The 24,182-nt window shown below is 45.7% G+C and overlaps 1 protein-coding gene across 1 annotated transcript in view; it reads right to left on the bottom strand.

Annotated features, from left to right (window-relative positions):
• Positions 1–120: 120 nt before the first annotated feature.
• Positions 121–24,182, bottom strand: part of LOC103769277 (voltage-dependent N-type calcium channel subunit alpha-1B-like) — a gene marked incomplete at both ends in the record, with an annotated part of 90,129 nt that continues 66,067 nt past the window's right edge. Inside the window, 7 exons of the mRNA XM_008936459.1 lie at positions 121–227; positions 1,157–1,216; positions 3,328–3,457; positions 7,169–7,289; positions 9,160–9,374; positions 10,608–10,978; positions 11,179–11,611. Coding sequence (XP_008934707.1) covers positions 121–227; positions 1,157–1,216; positions 3,328–3,457; positions 7,169–7,289; positions 9,160–9,374; positions 10,608–10,978; positions 11,179–11,611 — 1,437 coding nt within the window. The remainder of the gene's footprint in view (positions 228–1,156; positions 1,217–3,327; positions 3,458–7,168; positions 7,290–9,159; positions 9,375–10,607; positions 10,979–11,178; positions 11,612–24,182) is intronic.

Here is a 24,182-nt window from a genome sequence, read left to right on the forward strand (position 1 = left end):
GGGCAGAAGCTGAATGTTTCACTGAGAAGTGAAGCCACAAACAACTAGCTCTGTGCCAGGGTCCTGCCTCCTCTGCAACTTATTTCCTAGAAATTGGGATGTTAAGGAAAATATACTTACGAAAAGGCAAATGCCACCAAGGCCCCACTGACCACAATGAAGTCCAGGATGTTCCACAGGTCACGGAAGTAGGAGCCAGGGTGGAGTAACAGCCCCAGGTCGATCATCTTCAGAGGAAACACATGAAAAGAAAGAGTATTAATAAAATGTGTGCCAGGTGAACACTACTGAGGTACAGAGGAGTGTCCTTGGTCAAATGACCCTTTCACAAACTCTTCTTCAGGGCTTCACAGCAGCAGAACATTCAGTCAAGCTGCTCAGCTCCAACAGGCCCAGAGAGCTCTGTCAGAATTAGAGCTGAAGTCAATAAACCATAACCAAAAGCACAGGAGATGAGTAGTAACTGCTCCACAGGAGTCTTTGCACAGAGAGACCTTAATTTATGGGAATAGCAGTCTGCGTGTGAAACATCCAAATAGTTTCACTTTATTCTCCCCTAATCTTACCAGAGTAGTAGGAGTTAACAACTGGCATAGGATGTTATGCTCTGAAGTACACAGAGAGGATGGGAAGATGCACAGCCAAAGGCAATGAAGTTACTGCCCCACAGTGTTAGTAAAACCTGTCACCCTACTGAGTAAAAAAATAAATACTCAAACTTTCTGAAACATGAAAGACAAAGAATCAGTTGCTACAAACATTCCTGATCAGCACCAAAGGAAAAGGGAAGAATCAGACCTGTCTCAGCAAGGTCTGTGAGCTCCCGTGTCCTCAGCCACACACATTTCTGCACCAGGCACTCACATTTCTCATCCTCTTACTACATTTACCTCTTACATTTCTTATCCACAGCTACTAAAGATATCCTTATTTTCCTCCATAAAATGAGAGGTTAAAGAAACAAGGAGAGCAACTACAGAAGAGCATTAGCTGTACAGTGGCTACTGCTGAGTGCTGCTCTGAGCTCACACCTCCACCTCACCAGGCAGGCACCCCCAGGAGCTTTATCATGGTCCATCTTTTCTCCAGCTTCCCAAAAGAGGATGAGTGTAAATCTGAAAGAGGGGGGAGCCTTTCTGTTTGGAAAGATTCTTACCTTGATCACCATCTCAAAGGTAAAGACACCTGTAAATATGTAATCCAAGTATTTCAGAGCCTAAATGGGAAAGAGAAACATTTATTAGGGGAAACTACACACTGAATAATCTGCACGTGAGCAATGAGTAAAAAGTCAGTTCTAGCAATGGTCTGTTTGCTACAATGGGTAAATATCATCTGATGGGAGGCTTCCAAATAGTTGAGAAACACAACTGAAAAAGAATTGTGGAATAGTTCGGGTTGGAAGGGACCTCACAAGTCCAACCCCCCTGCAGGGACAGGGACATCTGCAGCTAGAGCAGGGTGCTCAGAGACCCAGCCAACCTCACCTGGGATGGTTCCAGGGATGGGGCAGCAACCACCTCTCTGGGCAGCCTGGGCCAGATGCTCACCACCCTCAGTGTCAAACATTTCTGCCTTCCCTCTATTCTAAATGTCCCATCTTTTAGCTTAAAACCATCAAGCCTTGTCCTGTCACAACAGGTCCTGCTAAAAAGTCTGTCCCCAGCTTTCTGATAGCTCTCCTTGAAGTACTGAGAGGCTGGAATAAGGTCTCCAAGGAGCCTTCTCCTCTGTGGCTGCCACAGCCCAACTCTCTCCTGCTGGGCTCCCAGCAGAGGGGTTCCCCCCTCGGGGCATTGCTGGGGCTCCTCTGGCCCCGCTCCAGCAGGTCCCTGGCTCTGCTGTGCTGAGGACTCCAGAGCTGCCCCAGCACTGCAGGGGGGTCTCAGAGAGCTGGCAGAGGGGCAGGATCCCCTCCCTGCCCTGCTGCCCACGCTGCTGGGGGGGCAGCCCAGGATACAAATCATCTGCTTCAAAGAACAACACGTTCTCCCATCCTTGCCAGACTGCAGTCTGCCTGCCCAGGGGTTGCTTCAGTGCACCTGCCTAGAGCACAGGTTTAATAAGGCAAAACGGATATTTCAAATCAAAATATTTTAATATCCTTTCCTAAAGAGCTTATTTGGCAGCACCCGTGCAGAAGCCTGGGTTTCTCTTCTGCTGTAGCTGCTGATAGCATTATTAAAGACCTTTGGAGTGCAGGAGAGTGATAAAATCCCTTTTGTTAAACTGATTCCACAGTTATTAAGGATGAAGAGGAGATTGCTCATAGCTACTTCAGCTCAGTACTGACAAGGGGATCGTGGATCCTCCTCTGGAAAAAGCTAATATTGGGCAGATTCAGAAGCAGGAGGCCAGGCCAGGCAGGTCCTGCCCTGCTGACCTGTGCTCTGAAGTAATTCACTTCCTTGATCTGTTCAAGGGTGGAGGTACACAGACTCCTCCATATACATCCTGGTGCATACAATATTCAAGTATCTGTAGATCTTCTAAATGCCAACCTAATTCTGTGGATGGGATGCACTTATTTACAGTCAGATTCATGATTTATACACAGTGAGTGGATATTAAGTCAATATAAATATCACATGATATCCACATCCTCTAACTATAGACATCGAAAAGTCCAAAATTAGGCAACTGCATCTTGCAATTTCTATACTTAATCTTCAGTTCAGTAGACTCCCAGTTGTCCACATAACTGTAACCAGCTCTGTGCCAACTCCTCATGTGAAAGTGCTTGAAAAAAAACACACAGCTACCTGCCTCATGAACACTCCTGGGCTGCATGGTCATATGTAGAAGGTGGCACACTCCTACTTCTGCTTGGACCAGCACCCATCTATGAAGTCCCTGAGCTTATTTGACATCCATGGATACATAGATTTGCTACTAATTCTAGGAAGTTGCTACCATGCCCCACCAAGATAAAAAGCCATATCTGTTTTTACTTTCTCAGGCTCTGCTCTAGCAGGAGCAGGGGATCCTGGGACCATGTCAGCCCTGGCTGGTGACCAGGGAAGCCTTTCCCACTGCTGAATGGCATGTAAGCTTTGCAGGCTTCTTCCATGTAAGTCACACCAGCCAAACAGCCAGTGATTTCCAAGTTCTCAAACTCAGATGTGGCTGAAGCAGCAGAAAGGGACAGGAATTGTGAGAACTTTGATAGTGGAACCAGCTAATGTGGATATGTGATTAAAGAAAGCTTCAGTTTTGCACTTCAGCTTTGTTTCAGTTATCCTTTGGAGATGAGAACGAACATGCCACGTGCATAACTGCTGGGACAAAGAGAACAACTTTATTTTGGCCACGTTGGTTGGTACTCACATCGTTCCTTGGTGACTCAGCTTGGACAGGGTCCTCTGCAGCCAGGGCAATGCTGCTGAGGGCTATAACTATGAGGATGACCATCTCGAAATAGCGCAGGTTGACGATGTAGTGGAACAGACGTCGAATCCTGCAAACAACATAAGCACAGAGAAGGGTTACTGCAGGTGCTGTGACTCCAGGGCAGTCCTCTGAAAGACTGGCAGGAGGACAATGTTCATCAGGAGTATCACCTTTAAGTGATAGGATTCCTATTACAATAAGTGTAAGAAAATAAAAGCCTGTATCAATGGCTTTAACCTCCAATTTGCAACGGATCTGTGGTGAGGTTTAAAGACATCTAACACCCCTGCACTGCTCTCTACAAAACCCTCTGCAAAGGGGTGACATCCATCCATCCCCCCATCCATCCCCCCATCCATCCAACCATCCATCTATCCACCCATCCATCCACCCATCCATCCACCCATCCATCCACCCATCCATCCACCCATCCATCTATCCACCCATCCATCTATCCACCCATCCATCTATCCACCCATCCATCCACCCATCCATCCACCCACCCACCCATCCATCCAGCTTTGAGAGCTTTCAAGCATTCGGACTCCATTCTGCAAATTATGTTTATCTACTCCCCCACCCTTTTCACATTGAACTCACAGGCAAAAATCCTGTGAGTTCAAAATTAGGTTTGAAATCCTTTTAATATCAACTAATCCCTTTAAAATTGAGGTATTTGCTCTGCACTTGGAGACTCTCAGCTGAAACTGGCTTCATAACTATGAGTATTACTTCTACCAGGCTCTTTGTTGCCAACTACCTCTGCCTGCACTTCACTCTAAGATATAACCTTATAAACTTGTGCTTTATAACCTGCACAAATACTTTAGAGTGGTATAATGCTTATTTCACCTAATCTTTGTCTTCACAAATTGCATCCAATCAATTTACAAATGCTTCCATTTCTAAATTCACAAATTTCAGGTAATAACTCTATCTGCCCTAAGTTCACAAATACTTAACTGCACAGACAACTCTACATTTGCATCGTATTTGTCAGCTGAGTAAAGGTCTTAGGTTGTACCTGAGAAGCAAATTATATGCATAACTCCTGAACAACCTTGTTATGAGAGAGCATAATTCAGTTTCTGTATCACATTTTCTCTAAGCAAATATCTGAACAGTTAGAATTAGGGTTTATTTTTTCACATCTACTTATCTATTCCTTTTTCTCTGGACTCTTAATAGATTCGGGATGGAAAAGAGTTACAAGTATCAAGGAAATAGATTTGATACAAAATAACATGGAGAAAAGTGCTTCTGTGGATCCCTGAACTCTGCTTATCAGTCTGACAGAAGAAGATTATCATCGCTGTGCTCCACGAAGCCAGAGATGTGAAAGGCAACATTTCCAATAACATTTGTAACCATAATTCTTGCATCAAACTCAATTCATCAGAGAAATAACAAGTCCCAATTTTTAGATCTTCAACATTCATAACCAACAGTGAGATGTGGGGGCATTTGTGAACTGCCAGTGGTGCTTGAGAAATCAGTTTGAATACGTGGCTGCTGGAAGAGGCTGGTGGCACTTGGAAAGTAATAAATTTCATTTATGCTTCTCAGAACTGTTTAGCCCACGAGCAGCACCCGGGTCATGCATCCCCAGCGGGGCTTGGAAGGGAAATAGCAATGGATGTGGTGAAAACCTGCATACCCCAGAAAGCACAAAGACCTCTCTTGAGAAGTTAACACCAGCCAAAACACCTGAGGGCATCCAGCTGGGTCTGTGTCTTGCCCAGAGGAAGAAAAGTAAGTTGCTGACATTCCTAGAGTTTGGTCTCTGTCTTGTTATTTGCCCCTGGCCCTGTGCTGTAATACGTCTCTCCCAGTGAACTTTGTTTTTTTCAGTGGTCTCTTAGTACAGCTTTTAGGGGAGGATGTGCTGGAGAAAACCGCCAGACAACTGAAACAACAAACCAAATCCTGGGCTATGAGACTCAGAAGGTCACAACTGCAGGACAGAGTGAGAGGAGAAAAGACAAGCATTCGTCTGAAACAAAAAAGTCTTGCTGCTTCTCCCTGTGCCTGGTCCACTGCCCAGCCTGGAGCCTTCTGGGCTTGGGACCATCCAGCTTCTCTCTCTATGATGCTGTCATTTTACAGCTAATGCTCATTTTTGGTGGTCACTCCACAACTCAAAGACTTGAGCTACCAAATACTAGGGAAATACTCTTTCCTTATCCAACCAGAGACCAAGCTCCATAACTCAGATTTTACCCAGAAAGTATAATTATGCTATGAATGCACCTCATCTAATGCTCTGCCCTCCTCTTGGCTGCCTTTTGCACAGATTTGGAGGATGTGTCACCTTAATCTGAAATAGTACAGTGCTAGCACAGTAAACATTCTGGGCTTTCAGCTCAGTTACCCTAAACTGTCCTGAGGTCTACCTGCCAGGTGGCTGGAGAAGGCAAAGGGGAAACATGAGTGTGTGTCTTGAGGGTTTGAGACAGAAGGAGCATGTATTAAATCTTCAGTTCATTTCCTCTGGTGAGGAGATGAGATTAGCAGCAGTGTGGGGTCATTCTCCCTCCCTAACAGCTGGCACTGAGAGAGAGTCTCTAACTTCTCCCACTGATGAGTTCCTTTTCTGTGCTCATGGTTTTTCAGGCTGCAGCCTGAACACAACAGCTGACACTTGTGTTTAAAGGAAGTATTTAGCCTGCCCACCATCCAGGGGTGCCACACTGTGGCTTCCACCACAGATGCATTTCCAGTCTCAAAGATGAGCACACGGAGCAGTTTTGTCCCACCAGCTGCACAGGAAGCCTGAATGTCACAGTCCTGAGTAGCAAAAGGTGCAGGAGCACTCACCCTTCTCTTGAATCAAGTTGCCAAAGAAGAGCTTGAGCTCACCCCAGGTACCTGAAAAGCCTCAGAAAGCAACAGCTAGGATCTGCAACAAGTCTACCTGAGCCAGAGGGAAACGACTACAGCTACTCCTAGCAGATCTCTGGGTCCCCAGAAGTTTCAAACACCCTCCACTGCTCTAATCTACTGCTTAAAATGACTCACAGGCCTTCATGCTACAATTATTACAACCTCAGCGCTCACCCCGGGTACCTGAGCATGCAGAGTACAGCCTCAGAAAGCAACAACTAGGATCTGCAACAAGTCTACCTGAGCCAGAGGGAAACAACTACAGCTACTCCTAGCAGATCTCTGGGTCCCCAGAAGTTTCAAACACCCTCCACTGCTCTAATCTACTGCTTAAAATGACTCACAAGCCTTCATGCTACAATTATTACAACCTCAGCTGCTCCTGTCTAGTCCTGCAGCCCTTCAGAGCAACTTATTCAGTATTTACAGGCTCTGAGTACAAAGCTCCCCATGAGGCAGAGCTGCTCGAAGCGGAAGAAATGCTGTAATCCCAGCAGATCCCACGAGCTGCACTCGCAGCCTTGGCAAACAAAACATCACCACACTTCCCCCAAAGTTCAAACTTTTCAGTGCTGCAAGGGTACTAGTGTGGAAAGAGCAGGAATTCCAGCTGAGGAACCTGCAAGGATGTGCTGACGTCAAAACCAGCTCCCAACCTGCTTCTCCTGAGAACATTTTCTCCTGGTGTTTGTCCCTACTCCCACCCTTCTAGTGATTTATGACTGAACAAATAACTACTCACTTGACCCCAGAAAAGCTCAGCTGAAAGGCAGCATCTGCTCCACAGCCTACATAAGCTTTTATTTCATTTCCTAACGTCTTGACCGGCAGAGATGAAGCTCAAGTTAAGATTATTGCTTTGCATTCTCATCCTTGAAGCACCCAGAGGACTTACGGGTTCGTAGGACTGAGGATAAACATGGAACTGTAAGGCAAGATTGGTTTAGGCCCATTTTTCGTCAGGTCATCGACGTCTTTCTTCTCTTCTGCTTTACTTTCAAATTCCACGTTGTTCACTGAAATGTGAAATTAGGGAGACAGAAAGAAGAGAGGTAAAAATGTATCTGCAGCCTTCACCCAGCAGGCTGCCTGCAACAGCTGGATCTGCAAACAGTGCAGCTGGGAGAGCAAACAGCCTCTGAGTGTGTGGATTAAATGTGATGAACAATCATTTGATTATTATCAATAATCACACGCTGCAATTAAACTGCTTAACTGCTGCACTGATGAGCCATAGAAGAGAAACGGCCAGGAAATGAAGATGCCCAGAGCAGACAAACAAAGAGACCTTACACTTATTTACACAAGAGCTGCCAAACTGGGGATTGAAATCCCATTCCAAATGTCATAAATTATTGGGGAGAGAGGATCGGCTAGGGGTCCTTGGGAAGATAAACAGAAGGTTCAACCAACTGCATGATATTGTGTCTTCTCCCATAGATCAGTTGGCTTTGGGACGTGTGAAATAAATAAATGAGCCTTAATTTTTGAGGCTAGGACTGCTGACCTTCCCAGCAACAGGAACAGAGACTTGGAGGGGACCTCCTGGACCCCCCTAGCTCTGTGCCTGCAGAGTGCACCCCAGTTTTGACAGAGCTCCCATGTATAGAAGGTTGGAGTTGCATCTCACAGCAGGTTTTTCACTTACGTGATCCCTGTCTAGAAGATTTTTCTGCACTTCAGTCCCAAAGGGTAGAAATACATTCTCTAATTTCCATCATAAGTTTACTTTAAGTCTGTAGGATAATTTACTTAACGATAGTTTCCAATATATGGGCTGGAAAACATTTTATGCAGCAAATTCTTCTCTTAGACATATATACATCCTTCTCTATTAATTCACAAGATCTAGAATCCAAGAACTCCACCCACTATAATGTGTTAGATACAGGGGGGTTTTATTACTTTTTACTTTATTTTGCAACAAAATGACATTTCATTGTGTATGAGTGACATGTTCAATAAACTCCTGATTGTGTCTCGAGCCAGATACACAGGAAATGGTCAGGGAAGAGAGAGGCTGATAAATTGTGACTGACAGGAACTCAGTATTGCAATATAGTAAAATTACCATTTAAGAGAAAAACAAGAAAGAAAGTAAGGAAAAAAAAAAAAGACAAGTCTTGCATGGCTGACAACACACTGAGAACAGCTTTTGGCCATGCCTCCTGGAAAGCAGAGTCCTGCCAAGCTGCAGTCTAATGTGGACCTCTCAGAGTGCCCATAACAGTTCTCCTGGGCACCCTGAGATCTTCAAGACTTCTCTAGGCTGTGCCCACACTGCCAAGGATGAGCCACAAGCTGGTCAGCACAGGTGTGTGGCTGCAGAGCAGATCATGGGCACGATGATCTTGGGATCATCCACAAAGCAGTGTGAGCCTACACTGATAGACCCAGGGCTCTGGAAAAGGACAAGCCAGACCCACTGGGCTGTGTAGAGAGGACCTACTCATGTGCTCACACAACCAGGTCGTGTCTGGCTTGCTGCACAGCTCTCAGTTACTACATTTTGTTGGTTCTCTTGCTCCTTCATCATTCTGTTATGCACAGATATAAGGGTGTGCTCTGGGCAAACCACCTCCAGGGAGCCTTAGGGGGTGTTTTCCAGAGCCACCAGGTGACCTGGGAACCCATTTTGGGTTCCTGCAGCCTATACAAGCCTACGTAACCCATTTTGAGTTCCTGCAGGCTGCATAAATTGTAGAGCCTTTATCAATTTATCCTATCCCATTATTATATTAGGAGATATTGCTTTCTCCTTGACCATTGCAAGGATGCTGGTGGCCAAGGGAGCTCCCATCATGCAGAGCGTGCTGCTAGCTCCTTGGAAAGTGAGCTCTTTTCTGGCCATTTCACAGCTAACACCAGGAAGCCAAAGGCACTCACTTGGTATGACAGTGGTTTCCCCTGGTGGGGCAGTGATGGTGACAGGGATGTTCACAGTGGTGGTTTTGTCCAGAGGTGGCTGAATCATCCGCGTCACGTTCTTCTGGTTGTCAGCATCTTCTGGCTGCTCTGGGACCTTCTGCAGATAGGTGCTGGGAAGGGTGTGCACAGGGACACTCACACTTCCACTGGCCTCAATCTCACACTGGTTCTCCCTAAGGTAGAAAAGCAGATTTTATTAAATATGGCCCAAGAAGGATTTTGAGAAAACATGTACCCTGATGCTGCACCTCTCTCTAGGTCCCATAGACTGTTTTCTTCATGGAAGCCCTTGGCAGAAAAGCCACAGACTGTGGGACAACCCACTGAGGGCACAGTGGATGACCTTCTCCTCGAAGTGCTTCTGAACCAACATCCAAGCACAACATTAAGAGGAACTGTGCCACTGAATGTCACTTTGTTCTGTTTAATGAGACTCAGAACTGAGGTTCATGAGCAAGGACCACATGGCACTCACATGTGGCAGTGACATTAGCTTTCCAATGTCAGCTGGCTTCTGAATGGATTCTGACATCCTGTTTCTTAATGTTCTCCTGAGGCCTTATTTAAATGTGGTGATTCTCTTTTCCAGCCCTAAACCAGCTTGTAAAGTTGCTGCAAGCAGCTAAATAGCTTCTACATTCCTCTGCAGCAGTGGCTAAATTTCAGCGAGGAGGAAAGTGAGTTTGTGCCCACAGACTAAACAGTATGCAAAGTGCTTTGAAATCCATCTGAACAGAAGATAATATAGACAGGAAAATTATTATCTCAGTGCCACTCACAGCTCTCCACGGTGACATGAACTCTGTTCTAAAGAATCCCAATGAAATTTCTCTTCCATCAGACTAATAAAGCTGAAAAGGCAATCTATCCTTCTTTATTAACTACTCTGAATGCTTCACGAGTACTATTTTTCTCACTTGACTTACATGAGAATTAAACCAAATGGGGTACATCATTGTTCTTAATGGAAGAAGCCACGTGCTGTAACAACTGGTGATGCAGCTGACAGGCTCACCAAGAAAAAAAGAAAACCAAAGGGCTGCATAAGACACAACTGGATGCCATTTAAAAATACATCCCTCAGAAACTTCCTTCAGAGGCTGTGAAATTGTCTGCTCCACATCATGTCCTAGAGGCTCTGTTGGTGTTTACACCAAGGATATTTCTTTCCTTAAACCTGAGCTATTCTCTGGGCCAACAGAGACTGAAATTGTCTTTGGGAGCCTCTGTTGTCACCAATTTAAGTGAAACAGAGCTGCAGGTTATGTTGGGGGCTGGTGTGAGTGCGGGAAGAACAGCAGGGAACGCCATGGGGAGGGGAATAAGTGATTTCCTGAGCCGTGTCTGGGGTCTCGTGCCTGCTGAGCTGTCCCAGGGGCGAGCCCAGCCACGCAGCACTCACTCACTTGGGCTGATGATTCCGGTGCTCCTTCTCTCCAGCCTCGCCCTCCTTCTCCCCGTTCTCCTTCTCCGCCGCCTCGTAGGTGGAGAGCGCCCTGTTCCTCAGCCTGTGCCGCCTGTGCGGCTCTTCTCCGCTCTCGCCCTTGGAGCCGGGTTCTCCTTCCCTGTTCCCGGACCTGGAGCGCCGCTCGCCCCTGGCCCCGTTGGCCGTCCCGTTGCCCTCCTTGCCCTGCCGCTCGGCAGAGTGCCGGTGAGGCCGGTGCCTGCGGTGCTCCTTCTCGGCACCGTCTTCCACGGAGCCCCGGCGGTGGTGCCTCTTCCCCCCCTCCTGACCCCTGCTGCGTTCGCTTTTCCCTTCCTTGCTCCCCCCTTCCACCTCCTTGCTGCGGCTCCTGTGCTGCCTGTGCCTCTCCTCCTTGCCTCCTTGCCCTGCCGCTCGGCAGAGTGCCGGTGAGGCCGGTGCCTGCGGTGCTCCTTCTCGGCACCGTCTTCCACGGAGCCCCGGCGGTGGTGCCTCTTCCCCCCCTCCTGACCCCTGCTGCGTTCGCTTTTCCCTTCCTTGCTCCCCCCTTCCACCTCCTTGCTGCGGCTCCTGTGCTGCCTGTGCCTCTCCTCCTTGCTGTTGGTGCTGGGTTCCCCGTTCTCATCCTTGGCCACGTCGCCCTTCTCTTGTTCTCCCAGTTTGTCCTTCTCCCGATGCCGGTGGTGCTTTCGCGGAGCTTCCGCCCCGTCCGCGGAGCTGACTTTGGTCTGCTCCACCTCCTGCACGTCCACGGGGCTCAGCTTGCTGATGTTGTTCCTCCCTTCGCTCCGAGGCTCCACCACCAGGGGCCGGTCCAGGTGGGTCTTCATGTCGGGCCTGATGTGAAGGGTGGTGGCGTAACGCACCCGCTCCTCCGGGTCCAGCTCGTTGTACAGCGCCTCGCAGCTGGCTCGGAAGTTGTGCATCCGGATCTGGCTGGTCCTCTGCTCCCAAACGGACTTGGATTTGGAGGAGTTCTGCTGCTTGCTAAGGAGGGGAGGAAGGTGGAAAGTTAGTCTCCCAACTTTGCATCAATTCCCTACAAACAGTCAAGGGAGAAAGGGAAAAAAAAAAAAAAGAGGAAATTTTCAGTTGAGATGAGGGGTTAGAGGGTTGGGCCAGAGAAATTATAGGAATGGAGAGAGAATGGCTGGCAGAGAACATGAGCAGGGAAAGCCAGCAGGATCATCAGTGTTAGTTTGCTCCGGCACGCGTTAGGCATTATGAAACTGGCCCGCTGGAAAGGAGTTATCTTGATTTCTAAAGCATGGTCGTCCCCCTTGGAAACCTCAGATATTGTCTAAAGGATTAAAGTTTCTGCACATAAAAATCATGTTTTACAGCCAGAGCTTTCTGGCTTTCTCCCCACCTCTCTCCTGACCTGAACGTCTGGATGAGCAAATCAGAGGTTAGACTGGCAGGAGGAGTGAGGAGAAATGAAATCTGCCCCTGAGAGTCTGAGCCTGAGCACTCTGCCACCAGCCCCTTCCCCTCACAGCCTGCCAGAGGGGTCACATCCCAGCAGCTCATGGCACAGGAGAGCTGCTCACCAGACCCCCAGCGTCCTTCTCAGGTGAGGATGGACCAACCAGCCCAAGCACCAGTGGAGCCTGGAAAAACACAGTTAAGAAAGGAAAACTGCTCTGTGGACTGTGAAAAGACCCCAGGGACTTGGAGAGCCACACACAGATGCAGCAGTGATGACAACACCTTTATCCCTTGGGGAGACTTGCTCTTTTCTGTCTCTGTCATCTATTATGGTGAGAATACCTCCATTGACATTGCCTTAATGCTTTGGTTTTCCAGCACAGATCTTGGTTTCTGACCACCACATGCAAAGGGGTCACCCACTTAGCCAATGAAGAAAGCAGAGGGGTTTTTTTTCCCCTCTCATCCTAAAGACTGCAATCCAAATTCTGCTTGTGCATAAAATCAAAGTAAACCAAATGGCTTCCAGGGTGGAGTTCTGGATTTAGCTTGGCGAAGGATCAGCATCCATTATCTTCCTTAATAAAACTCCTTCTAACAAAGAGAGGAAAATCATTTTCCTTCCACCAGCCTGCTCCAGTGTCTCCATTTGGCACACACGAGCCTGATCTCTGCAGCCGGAGGGGCCGTGTGGGGCTCGCCAACCTCCAGCACTTAATGCACAGCCCACGAGGGAGGCAGATGCATTTTCCTTACGTACTTTCTGGGCTCTCCTGCCAGTAGAGGAAAGCAGCATTTTGTGAGTGCTGATTGGGACTGTCAGGGTCTGTTGTCGTGAGCAGACCCCAGGGGTGCTGCTGGAAAGGCTTTGAAACTCTGAGCTCTGCAGGGGGCTCAGCTCCTCACCCAGCCTGCTGCTGCCTGGGTCTGCTCAAGAGCCAAAACTCTACTTAAACACTCAGTGCAGATGGGATAAGGGCACCCAGGCTGATGTGAAGGGAATCTGATTTAATCCAGAATTTGGAGGGAGCAGAGCTAATCACCAAAAGTAAAGGTCTACCTCCCTTGTTCCCAAGAGGCACGTTCTGGACTCATTTCCCAGCAGCTGAGTGCCCTCAGTTACACCACGGCAGAAAAACAGGTGACCAAAATCACAGTTCTAAACATAAATGATACTAAAAGGTACTGGGACATAACCTAGAAACCCACTCAGCCAAAATCCCCCAAAGGGAGAGGAGGGAACAGGCTTCTTAAGGGAGAGCCCCCCCCAAGCTGTCCTAGTGACCCCTGGCACAGGATGAACAGCCTCAGCAGAGCAGGCAATAACGTACCCTTTCTTTTTGGCTGAATGCTACAGAAGATTGAAATGTCATCACTCAGCAGCAGATTTACTTGGTTTTAGAAGGAAATAATGAGTAACATGCAAAGCCTCTGACTGCCCAGGCCTGCTGCCCCATAGAAGGATTTCCCACGGGAAGCCACATGCTCTACATTTGCAGCTCCCCACAAGGCAACAAGATGGGCAGAGAGATGGAGCTGCCTGGGATGGGTGTCCCAGGATGTGCCACAAACCTTTTCAGGATGGACTGGGTGTGTTGCTCTGCAGTACTCCAGTTCTAGCTTTGCTAATCTGAGCTGGGCTACAAAAATGAACTTCCTCTTAAGCACACAAGCTCAGTGAAACAAGACAGCCCAGGGATGGGGATGTGGATGTTTGATCTCCCTCAGCACAGGCCACCAAACACCTTTGTTCTTGGGGGACATCTCTCACTTCATAATGAATGTCCTTGGGGTGGGGACTGGCTTCTGTTTTGTGCTTTGAACAGCCAGAGTGAGCTGTCAACACTGACGTGATAACCAGCAATAATGAGTTAGAGTTGGGAAACTGCCCTTACACTGACTGAAACCTTCAACTGATCTACAAACCAAGAGCAGAGAGAAGGGCACAACCACCTGCTCCCTGTGCACCATCCTGGGCTCCATTTCCATAGGCCTGGCACCACGCAGGGGTGGGATGCAAAGCCCCAACCCCCCTGCAGAGAGTCTCCAAAGTAAAACACACAATCAACCATCAGAGATCTTTCATGGACACAGTCTCCTCCCCACCAGGGCCTGCCCTGAGCCCATCAAAGCCACGATATAAAGAAAATCTCCTAAATCAGGCAGGATGTGGTGAAAGGGTGGGTTGAGGATGCACTGTGTAATGAGTACTAGCCCTGCAGAGGACACACTCAGAACTGCTAGCTCTGACACAAGGCATACCCCCTTCAGGATGCCTGCCCTGAGCCCATCAAAGCCATGATATAATGAAAATCTCCCTAAATCAAGCAGGATGTGGTGAAAGGGAGGGTTGAGGATGCACTGTGTGTTGAGTACTAGCCCTGCAGAGGAGACACTCAGAACTGCTAGTTCTGACACAAGGCATACCCCCTTCAGGAGGGGTTTTTTTTTGGTTGTGTTTCAGAACAAGAACATAACCTTTAAATTATCTCTGAGGTGCTAAAGCTCTCTCTGTACTTCACTCATGGCTAACTGAAAGGTTCTTCCAGGTACATACAGCACTGAGAATCTGGGGAAACCAAGTAATGCACATATTAACTAAGCCCTTTTCTGCTAAAATCCCTTCCTTGTAACAGACACTCATAGTACAGTCTTGAATTTCTCAGCATCTAGAAACGAGAAGCATCCTTAACTTTGACACAAGGGGCAGAGGTGATTGCCTAAAGACTACAGCTCACAGCCACCCACTGGCTGTGGCTACTACCAAGACAAAGAGCAGGAGGTTCAGAATTAAAGACTGCATCCTTCCTTCTTTCTACAGGAAAAGACACACCAAAAAAAAAAAATTAAAAATAAAAACAGAAAATATATGAATCACAGTAAAACCAGGAAAACGTGAAGCCTGCCTGCAAGGTCATTATCATCTTCAAACCAGTCAAGAATATCCAAAGCAAGTGACACAGCACATAAAGTCTGCTGCAGGAGATGGAAGTAAAGCGAGCGAGCAGGTCGGACCCTCTGGGGACAGTGTTGAGAGTTTTCAGAGCCAAAGTGGCAGCAACTGGAGGGAATGTGTCGTCTGCCTGTCCAATTAAATTAATCAGACTCTTGCTTTCCCCGACATCCTACAGCAGCTGAGCGTGGACATATGTGACAGTTTCTCCTCTCCCATTGCTCTGCTGCACTTCCTCACAGAGCAGAGCTTTTGAACTTGTTTATGGCACAACAGGAACGTCGCCTTCAGACAAGCCCCAGTCTCACCACTGAGGAGGTGGGAAAACACAAACAGGGCAAAATCATTTCCTCTTATTCCTCCAGCATTCGGGACAGTTAATTACTGGGGACTTGGTGAATGGGAGCAGACACAAACCATCTACAGTATGATAAGCATGGCATCACTTGTCCAGACTGATCAGAAATGAGCCTGTGTGATAACAAGTATTTTTTTCCACAAGAGAAAAGTTTGAAGCCAGCTCCTTATCTGAAATGCTGTTCACTGTTTGCTTCTTAAAATCCTTTTGAATCCACTAAGGATATTGCAATAATCACTTTGGATTTGCAGACACAGTACAAAGATTAATGTGCATTTACTTTCTTTACAAATACCTCCCCATCCCTATTTTCTGTCTACAGGAGATTTCAAACTCTTTGAAGGGTACTGGTAATAACCTCAGTTTTCAGGTCTTCTAGGCTTGAAATGTGGTAGATATTACTGCTAATGCACTTCTCTGAGCAGCTCCACTGCTCTTGCCTAGATTAAGAAGCCAACAAACAACTTCTTGCCTATGGCTAGAAAGAAAACCATACAATTCATGTAGAATCAAATAAAATTCATATTAATGAATCAGTGACTAACATTGATATAAATAAAAAATGCAGCTAGTCACTGTGTAGCTTATTCAAGAAAAGAAAGCATATTTTTAGTCATACTCTAATCTTAGAGTTTTCCTCAATGATTAAAGGGTTTGTTTTAATAACCTTTTAAAAGGCTGCTCGGGTTAATGGCACTTTGCTCCCCAGTACTCCTCAAAATTTTGCTGTAGTAAATAATGAATGAAAGCTGACTACGAACATAATAATTTTTATGTTAAAAATACCTACACATTAGATGGTGGGTATGAAAGGATAAGTTCAGATTATAGAAGAAAGGGAAGTTCTTGTTAAAATACAGTTTCAACAAAAAAATGCCACGCAAAAAACCTTTCCTCTAAAATCACATTTTCTGTTCATAAACTTGGCGATGCTCTCTCCACGTCTCAATTTTCCACTTGGAAAATGCAATGAAGTGTTTTAGTTTGGGGTAGGCATGCACAAAGCAGAATGTTTTATCTCTGTTTGTCTTGATAAACTGATTTTCTTTCAGATGAACTCACCACTAGTGTTTAAATTTGCTTTGCCAGTGACCCCAGGAGTTGCTGGCTGGTTGCTTTAGCATCTTTTCTTCTTTATGAGCTGGAACTCTCCAGGGAGATGTTTTGTGCTCTCCTACCAAGCTGCTGCAATGGGGTGCATCAGAGCTACCAAGGGCTGCTGCAGGAAACACTCCCTGGGCTCCTCCAATATTATTCTTGAACTTGTTTTGGGGTATTTTTTAAAATTTAATTTTGGATATTGCAGTTTCTGAGAAAGGAAACATTTTCTTTCATATTCCTCCTCATGTCTCTTAGGTAAAACCTCTAAATTTTGAACATGGTCTAAGTCTAATCTAACACTGGCTGCATATCACACCCTTACATTCAGAAACTTGCTACTGGTATTTGAAAGGCCTTTCAAAAGTGTCATAGGTGTCAACTTCTTAGACCAAGAAAGTTCACTAAATGCAATGGTTTTATTTTTTTTTTCACTATTATCATCCTCAGATTGAATTTCCACTCCCGTTACCTGCTCTTTTAGACTATTTGGAGTCCTGCAGACACAGGACGTGCTGACCAGGGATAATTGGTCTCAGCAGGAGGAAGAAGCTGAGATGCCAGAAGGGACAGAGCTGAGCCCCACTGCAGGTCTTTTGGGAGTCAGTCACTGAGCTCACAGGCACACACAGCTTGGCAGCTGCAAGAACTGCAGCTGGTGCCTTGGGCCAACGTAGAGCCAGAAAGATTCCAAGGCATGTATCAAAACAAAATTCAAGGAACATCCAGCCCTTTGCTGCCACTCCCATCAGGTGTCCGTGGCCATGATTTCCTAAGAGCAGCAGAAATCCTTCTGTGCTGCTGCTTAGAGTCTGAAGGCAGCTGCACCACTTGGTTTCGTGCAGCTCTGAAGTAATGCAAAGTTCATCCAAGCTAAAGCCTCCTGGTGTTAATGGAGCAAAAGTTTTCTTGCTTTCAGCTTGAGATTTTTTTTGTAACAGGATGATTTTGCTCAACCATAACTCATCAGCCTGCTCCCTATTAGTCTAATAAGGAGAATTTTCTAATTGTTTGCAGTAAAAGTACATCACATACTAATCCCAGAAATATAAAGTTTAGCTTTATGGACATTCTGAACGTCAGAAAACATTTATTCTGCCTCAAGTTACATGGTTATCATTAGTCACAAGATCCCTTTTCAGATCTCAAGAGTTGCCTCGTATTCTAATTATGAATTGTGATCAAATAATTGCATCTTCAGTAATTAATAACCAGGTGAGAGAGTTAAAAAGTAACACAAAAAAAAGAAAGTTAAAATCTATGCTCTGATTTAACAAAAAAAAAGCCACAGGAAGGTTAAATATCTAGAATCATTAAGTTCTCCTAAAACCCAGTGAAATTACATTTACTCTAAATTACTTTTTCTTCTGAAATATTCAAGCCACACTCTCCAGAAGACATGCTGGCAAATAGACTGAGATGGCCCAGACCAGACTCTGTCACGGCCAAAGTCCCACCACAAGCTCCAGGCTCTTGACAAACACCAAGACAAAGCACATGAGGGGATGAAGTCACAGCCCCCTGTTCTGCACCACCAGGGTGGAAATAAAGCAGATGGCCCAGACAGTGAATATACAAAAGCCAGTGATAGAGATCAAGAACAATTTGGGTTCTTGGATGGCAAATGACAAATTAATCCTGGTAGAAGATATTTAAGCTTTTTCATTTCCCTCTGTGTGCTATCAGCTCGTCTGCAGCTGGGTGGATGCAGCAGAGACGTGCTGTGATGGTTGGGACAGGGAAAAAAAGAGCTGCTCAAAGAAAAACAAGTTTTGATCTAGACAGAAAAGAAAATCTGTGACAGGTGCAGGTGTTCAGCACTTCCCCAGCTTGGGAAACACCAGCTTTAGCTTTACCATTCTAGAAAATGCCTTAAAAAAATGTCATTTTTCATGTCTCAGCAATGACTGACACCTCTGGATCCTATTAGGAATAAACCATAAACAACAGCAATACAAAGAAAACCTCAAAGTACTAAATGCATCGTTTTGGATTTCATCAGCCACTGCCATCCAAGGATTCACACGAAAATTCAACCTCCTGTAACTCTTAAATACATAATATTGGAAAAATACAACATAATTATTCACTTAGCTGTGTGTCATTGCCTATGTACATATAAATGAGTTGCCGATTGCAGTATGTGTTTTAGATAAATGCTGATCTACTCAAAGAAACAGAGCATCTCTCTCTGTAATTACCTCTCCTCAGTGAATGAAAAATGTATTTTTTGCTGCTTGCGTAGCTTGTGTCATAAATTTGTTATAGCATGAGAGGCAGGGATTAACACAAGAAAAATGACTCACCTTGATTTATTTTTATTATTTTTAAGGCACTAGCTCCTGTATTTTGTCTTCAGTTTCTTACCAATTCAGATTTTTTTACAAAACAAAGAAAGAACATGGCAAAATCCCAACCCTCTGTCTCTCAAAAGATTTTTGAGTAAGTTTTGTTCTTTCAGAACAGATGACCATGGTTTGGCAGACCTTGGTTCTTATTGATATTAAAGGCACACAGTATTTTATGCTACTTGAGCAACCTAAGGGAGAGAAATGAAAAGGGAATTTTCTTTTTCATACCTTTTCAAGGCTCTTTTTGATCAGTAGATTACTGTTCAACTTTCATCTGTGCACAAAAATTAGACCACTTACCTATTCAATATAATTACAGCGGTAGCACTCAGTGGGTACAAACAGAGTGATATAAAAACATCCTGAACCTACACCAGTACCTTCACCCAGGGAATGGGAGGCCACAGCACCTGCATGGCCCTAAGAGGAGCTGTTCCAGTTTACCTATTTTAATTTAAAATAAACCCCACGTTTCTAGCCCTGACATTTTTATTGAGTAAATAAGACCTTCAGATTCTTTTACACTTCAGGTGAGCTCTCCTGATGCTCTGTGGTGGCTGCTACTCATACATTGTGCACTTTTATGGGGCACAGTCATTTATTTAGCCAAAACAAGAGGTTTTACTGGGGAAATGCTCCTTAGATACCCACAGAGAAGAAAATGCACACTCAGCTCACCCATCAAAACCAGCCCTGGTTTGCATAAGAAATTACAAATTCCTGCCCAGACGGTGCATAGAAATGTTAAAAAGGATGAGAATCCTCAGTTAGAGCTTTTTGCAGTAAAAATTGGTTCTGTTCAGAGAACAGATGTGACTCATATCAGCAAAAGAAGCCTCTATTATACTGTCTCTATTGCTGGTGGGGAGTTAGCAATAGGCAAACGCCTCCGGATGTGGGCAAATCCTCTTTCCAAGGGGACCTCAGTACCTGAAGTTTGATTTCATCCTTTTAAAAGGCAGCTCTGAAAAAGGACCTAAATTCTTCACTCTTTCAAAGGTTTATTCCTGATAGTGCAAATATTGCCTCAGACCAGACTGGTGCAACTTCTACTGGGGTGAATTCAAGTATTGAGGAGAAGGCAGCTGGCCAGCACCTCGCCTTCATCACCACCTTTCATCATCCTCTCCATCCTGCCAAGGGTAAAGGCAAGGTGAGAGAGACCCAAAGGGCAGCAGTCCTCTCTCTGCACCTTTCTGCATGTCAAGGCTCCCAGCAGCCAGGAAATGCATTGGAAGATATGAGCCCAAAGCTGCCCTGCTCTAGTTTATTCCTCTAATTTTCACTCTTCCAACCCTGTGAGATCTCAAACCTTAGCACAGACATTCCACGCCTACTTATGGAGTCACAAATATTCAGTCTTGGTCACAGAAGCTAAACTCACAAATCCTATCAACGTGTTTTTAATACAAACATGTCTAAGATCCACCAGTGGACAAGGACCCCAGAAACACCCAGGAAAGAAGATGACCAGAAGTTCATGGAAAACCTTTGCTTCACCACGTCTTTGGTACCTGCTCTGGTGCACGTAAGGACAAACCCAAGAGCGTTTGAACTGCACTTACTTGTCTCTCCAAAAGCATTAAAGAAGAAAGAGAACGTCAAACGGTAAAAGTGTAATCCAAAGCAAAGACACTAAGATGGGTGGATGAGAAGCTGATGACAAGTGTCACTGTTTTAGCAGGGAGCAATGGTATTTTCTACAAACCTGCATCGGTGTCAAAGCACACCCGTGACCACAGCAAAGCCAGCAAGGTTTGTTGGTTAGGAAGAGCATGGAGTGAATGGAAGGTCTACCACCGTGTTCGCTCAATCACGGGTACATAGGAGCTTGCTGAGTGCCTCATTTTCACAATAGCTGTAGCTATAAGCTCCAGCTCGAGCAGGTTAGAGGGCACAGGCATAGCCAGTGCTCTCGTGAAGATGTTTCCCAAGGATGTTTATGTAATTTTCCAATTTTGGTCTCACCTGAGCCCCATTTTCAGAAGTTTCTTTTAAAGTCCTCCTCCAGCTTTCATTTAAAGAGCACACCCGTGGTGGGCCCTCGTTCTCCTATTGAACCTTAAGTGCAAACACTGGTGGAACATCAAAGCCATCAGCCCAGCACACAATAAACGCAGAGAACGAAAACACAAGTGAGAACAAGAGGAACGATCAAACGAGGGCAGACAGGAGAAGAGGAAAAAGAGTTAAGGAAGGAACAAAGGAAAATAATTAAGGGGATGGGAGAAAAAATGAAGGGGGTTGGAAATCACAGTCAATGTACAAAACACTACAGAGTTGCTCACGATCAAATCACAAGCACTATATGGCGATGTCGCACACCTCCCAGTCCTTCCACCGTACACTGGTCTGGAGGCTTTCCACAATGATGGGAATGATTTTTGGGGAAAAAAAAAAAACAACAAAGGGGGAGCGAAGGCATCGGGAGCAGGGGAAAGAGGGACGTTTATAAATATAGAGACATATGTCATAAATCCATTTACTGAATATTGTAACAGAGAGCAACTCACGGTGAATTTACGCTGGAGACTGACGAGCTGCGAGATACAGTACCTCGAGTTTGCTTTACAAAACTGCACATGCAAAAACAAAACAAACAAAGAAAACAAAAAGTGAGAAAAGAAAAGGGAAAAAAAATTAAAAAGGAGAGAAGAGAAACCATAAAAGACATCGGGCGGAGACTCATACAGGCTGTGTCCTATTGAATGCAGACTGCAGCGTGCATCTTGGTAGGAGACCAGGCAAGCTTCAGAAAGTGTGGAAGGCACAGACACGTCACCTTCTAGTTAAGAGGGAAACAACCAAAGAATCAAAAATGGAACCAAAAGGGAAAAAAAATTAAAAGGTGAACCAAAAGCCACAGGATGATGTTGGGACTTGACACCTCTGTATGCTATACTCACACGAGGGAAGTCCTCCGCAGAAGTCATCTCTAGGACCCCAGGGTAGAGGTCTGTGTGGAAGCAGGTGGTGACTGCTTATACAGCTGTGCTGCAAAGCTGTATTTCTAAGCAGGAACAGGATGCTAATTCCCTCTCTGGCCCTGGGACACGAGGAAGAGGCCTCAGCATGGAGAAGAGCATGGGCTGGAGGACAGACCTGGGCCACATCCAGAGAACCAAAAGCCACCTGAGCCCCAGCAGCTGGTGTCAGGCTGCATCTCCTGGGTCCCTGCCTCGGATCTGCTCTTCAGAGGCACCTACCTCTCTCCTCTGACAGGCACGGTGAGGTGCCCGAGCCCAGACTGTCCTAATGCAGCTCACAGTGTCTAAAACCATGGGCCTGCTGCAGCTTAGGCAGGGCATGACATGTTATTGGAAGGAGCTCGTTTCAGTTCACAAGTCGTTTCGTAGATTCTCCTCCATGCAGTGTTTGTATAAACACCATCATGTGGGGGGGTTCTAAACACGGAAATTGCTGAATTACACAGGAAAAAAGAGTTTATTCTCCCTTTGGCAGGGTAGCTACAGAACAACAGGACTCTAAGTATCTTGATAGATCTTGGCTTGAGGTGCTAATTTTTTTCGTAGTTACAAACAATAATTTTTATAACTCTACATCATCCAAAGAACCCTCCCCCAGGACTGAAAGTAAAATTCCTTTGCCTCCTGAATTTCCTTTTCAATTGGAACCTTTTTTTCTCCTGCTTCCATAATAGTTTTAATCTGTTCATAATAAACACTAGCAAACCAGAGGGTCCAGTTAAAATCTAACGTTGTTTGGATATCATAAATATGGAGTTTAAAATATACATTTACTTAAAATTAATGGATTATCCTGCACACATATGTTGGCCCAAGTAAAGTATACAAGACAACAATCCATAGGCCATGAAACCTGGAATGAATATAAGAGTAATTATGAAAGGCATCATAAAAGTTTTTTTTGAGGCAAATGATCTATGGAACAGTCAAAGTACTTCACCTAAACTTCATTATTTCTTCATCTGTACTGGGCCAAGTGAAACAGGAGCAGGAGTCAAAGTGGGGTGGCCATGCTCTGCTTAATTCCCAAGAAAATGACTGTTTCCATGTTGCTCGAGCTGGGGACCCCTGTACTCTTTGGCTGGATGCTGAAGACCCAGGATGTCAGCTAAAACCTGCAGAGAACAAGCCCTCAAGTGCATAAATGCCTCAAGAATAGCTAGGAAATTTCTTGGGCAAAACAGGTGGAAAACTTGCAATGGAGGAGAATGTACTGGGCTGCCCTCAAGTACCTGAAAGTCAGCACCAACGTTGTGCAATACCTGTGGAAATTTTGCCTTTCATTGCAGAAAGCAGATCTCAACATCCCTCAGCGGGAGGCTTGAAGGAACCTTTGCGTTCATCTCTGCCTCGTTTGGTGCAGTGCAGGGTGGAGACCACGCTCTGATCCTGCCAAGTATCCTTGTAACCTGGCCAGCCAATGTTATGCAAGTCCTGCAGCACTCCAGGTTTGCTCTTCAGCTCCCAGTGCTGGAGTCTAGTTCTTTGAAACCATAAATTTGACTAAATTTGTGCTGGAACTGCAGGGTGTAAAGCCATGAAGCAAGACAGCTTCCTTTCCCAAATCAAAATGACAGAAGTACTTGAGCTTTGCTCGATGCTACTTACCATCCATGAGGGACAGAGTACAAGAGAAGGTCTTTGGTGGAGCTGAGTCACTGTTACACCAACAGCAAGGGCAAAAGATAAGCTAAGGGGAGGAATCACAGTACCTCACACATCCACACGTTTCAGGGGAAAAAGGAAAGGGAAGAAATGACAAGCCAGCAAGAGAAGAACACCTCTTCTAGTCTGCACATCACCCCACACAGGATGTTCTATGGGCAGGGTGTTCAAGCACACTTCTTGCTGGGTCCTATTGGGTACTGAGAGCCCAAGAGGGATCTAGAAACAGACCACAGGAGTCCCAAGACAAAAGGAAAATTCAAAACCTCTGAGATGGAAAATGTCCTGAAGAAACAGAGCATCTACCCCCACTTAATCCCCAGGGCTGTACAAAAGGGACGACTCTGAGAAGTCACTGTGAAATGATGTGCCACCTGTATTTGCCCATGGCACTTTTCTAACGAGGAGTCAGCTTGCTCACGTTCACAGGCAGGATCCACCTGAGAGCATGCAAGTAAAACATCAGCTGCTTTGAACAACCATGTGAGGGTCCAGCAGAAACCAGTCAGAGCCTGGAGAGAGGAAGAGGTCTTTCGAGGTGGGAAGGTTGTCCTGGGAAGCACGTGCACCTTCAAAAAGTGATAGTGAGCAGTTCTATAGACTGTGTTCAGGTCTGCTCCTGTCAGCCACGTTTCATCCACTGCATCTGAGAAGTTCTCCCATCCAGAACTCACACCTTATACTTATGCTTAAATAATTTCCTTGGGTCTGGCTACAA

The sequence above is a fragment of the Merops nubicus genome, unplaced genomic scaffold (genome assembly GCF_000691845.1).
Source record: "Merops nubicus isolate BGI_N331 unplaced genomic scaffold, ASM69184v1 scaffold3593, whole genome shotgun sequence".
In the NCBI taxonomy this organism is placed as follows: Eukaryota; Metazoa; Chordata; class Aves; order Coraciiformes; family Meropidae; genus Merops; species Merops nubicus.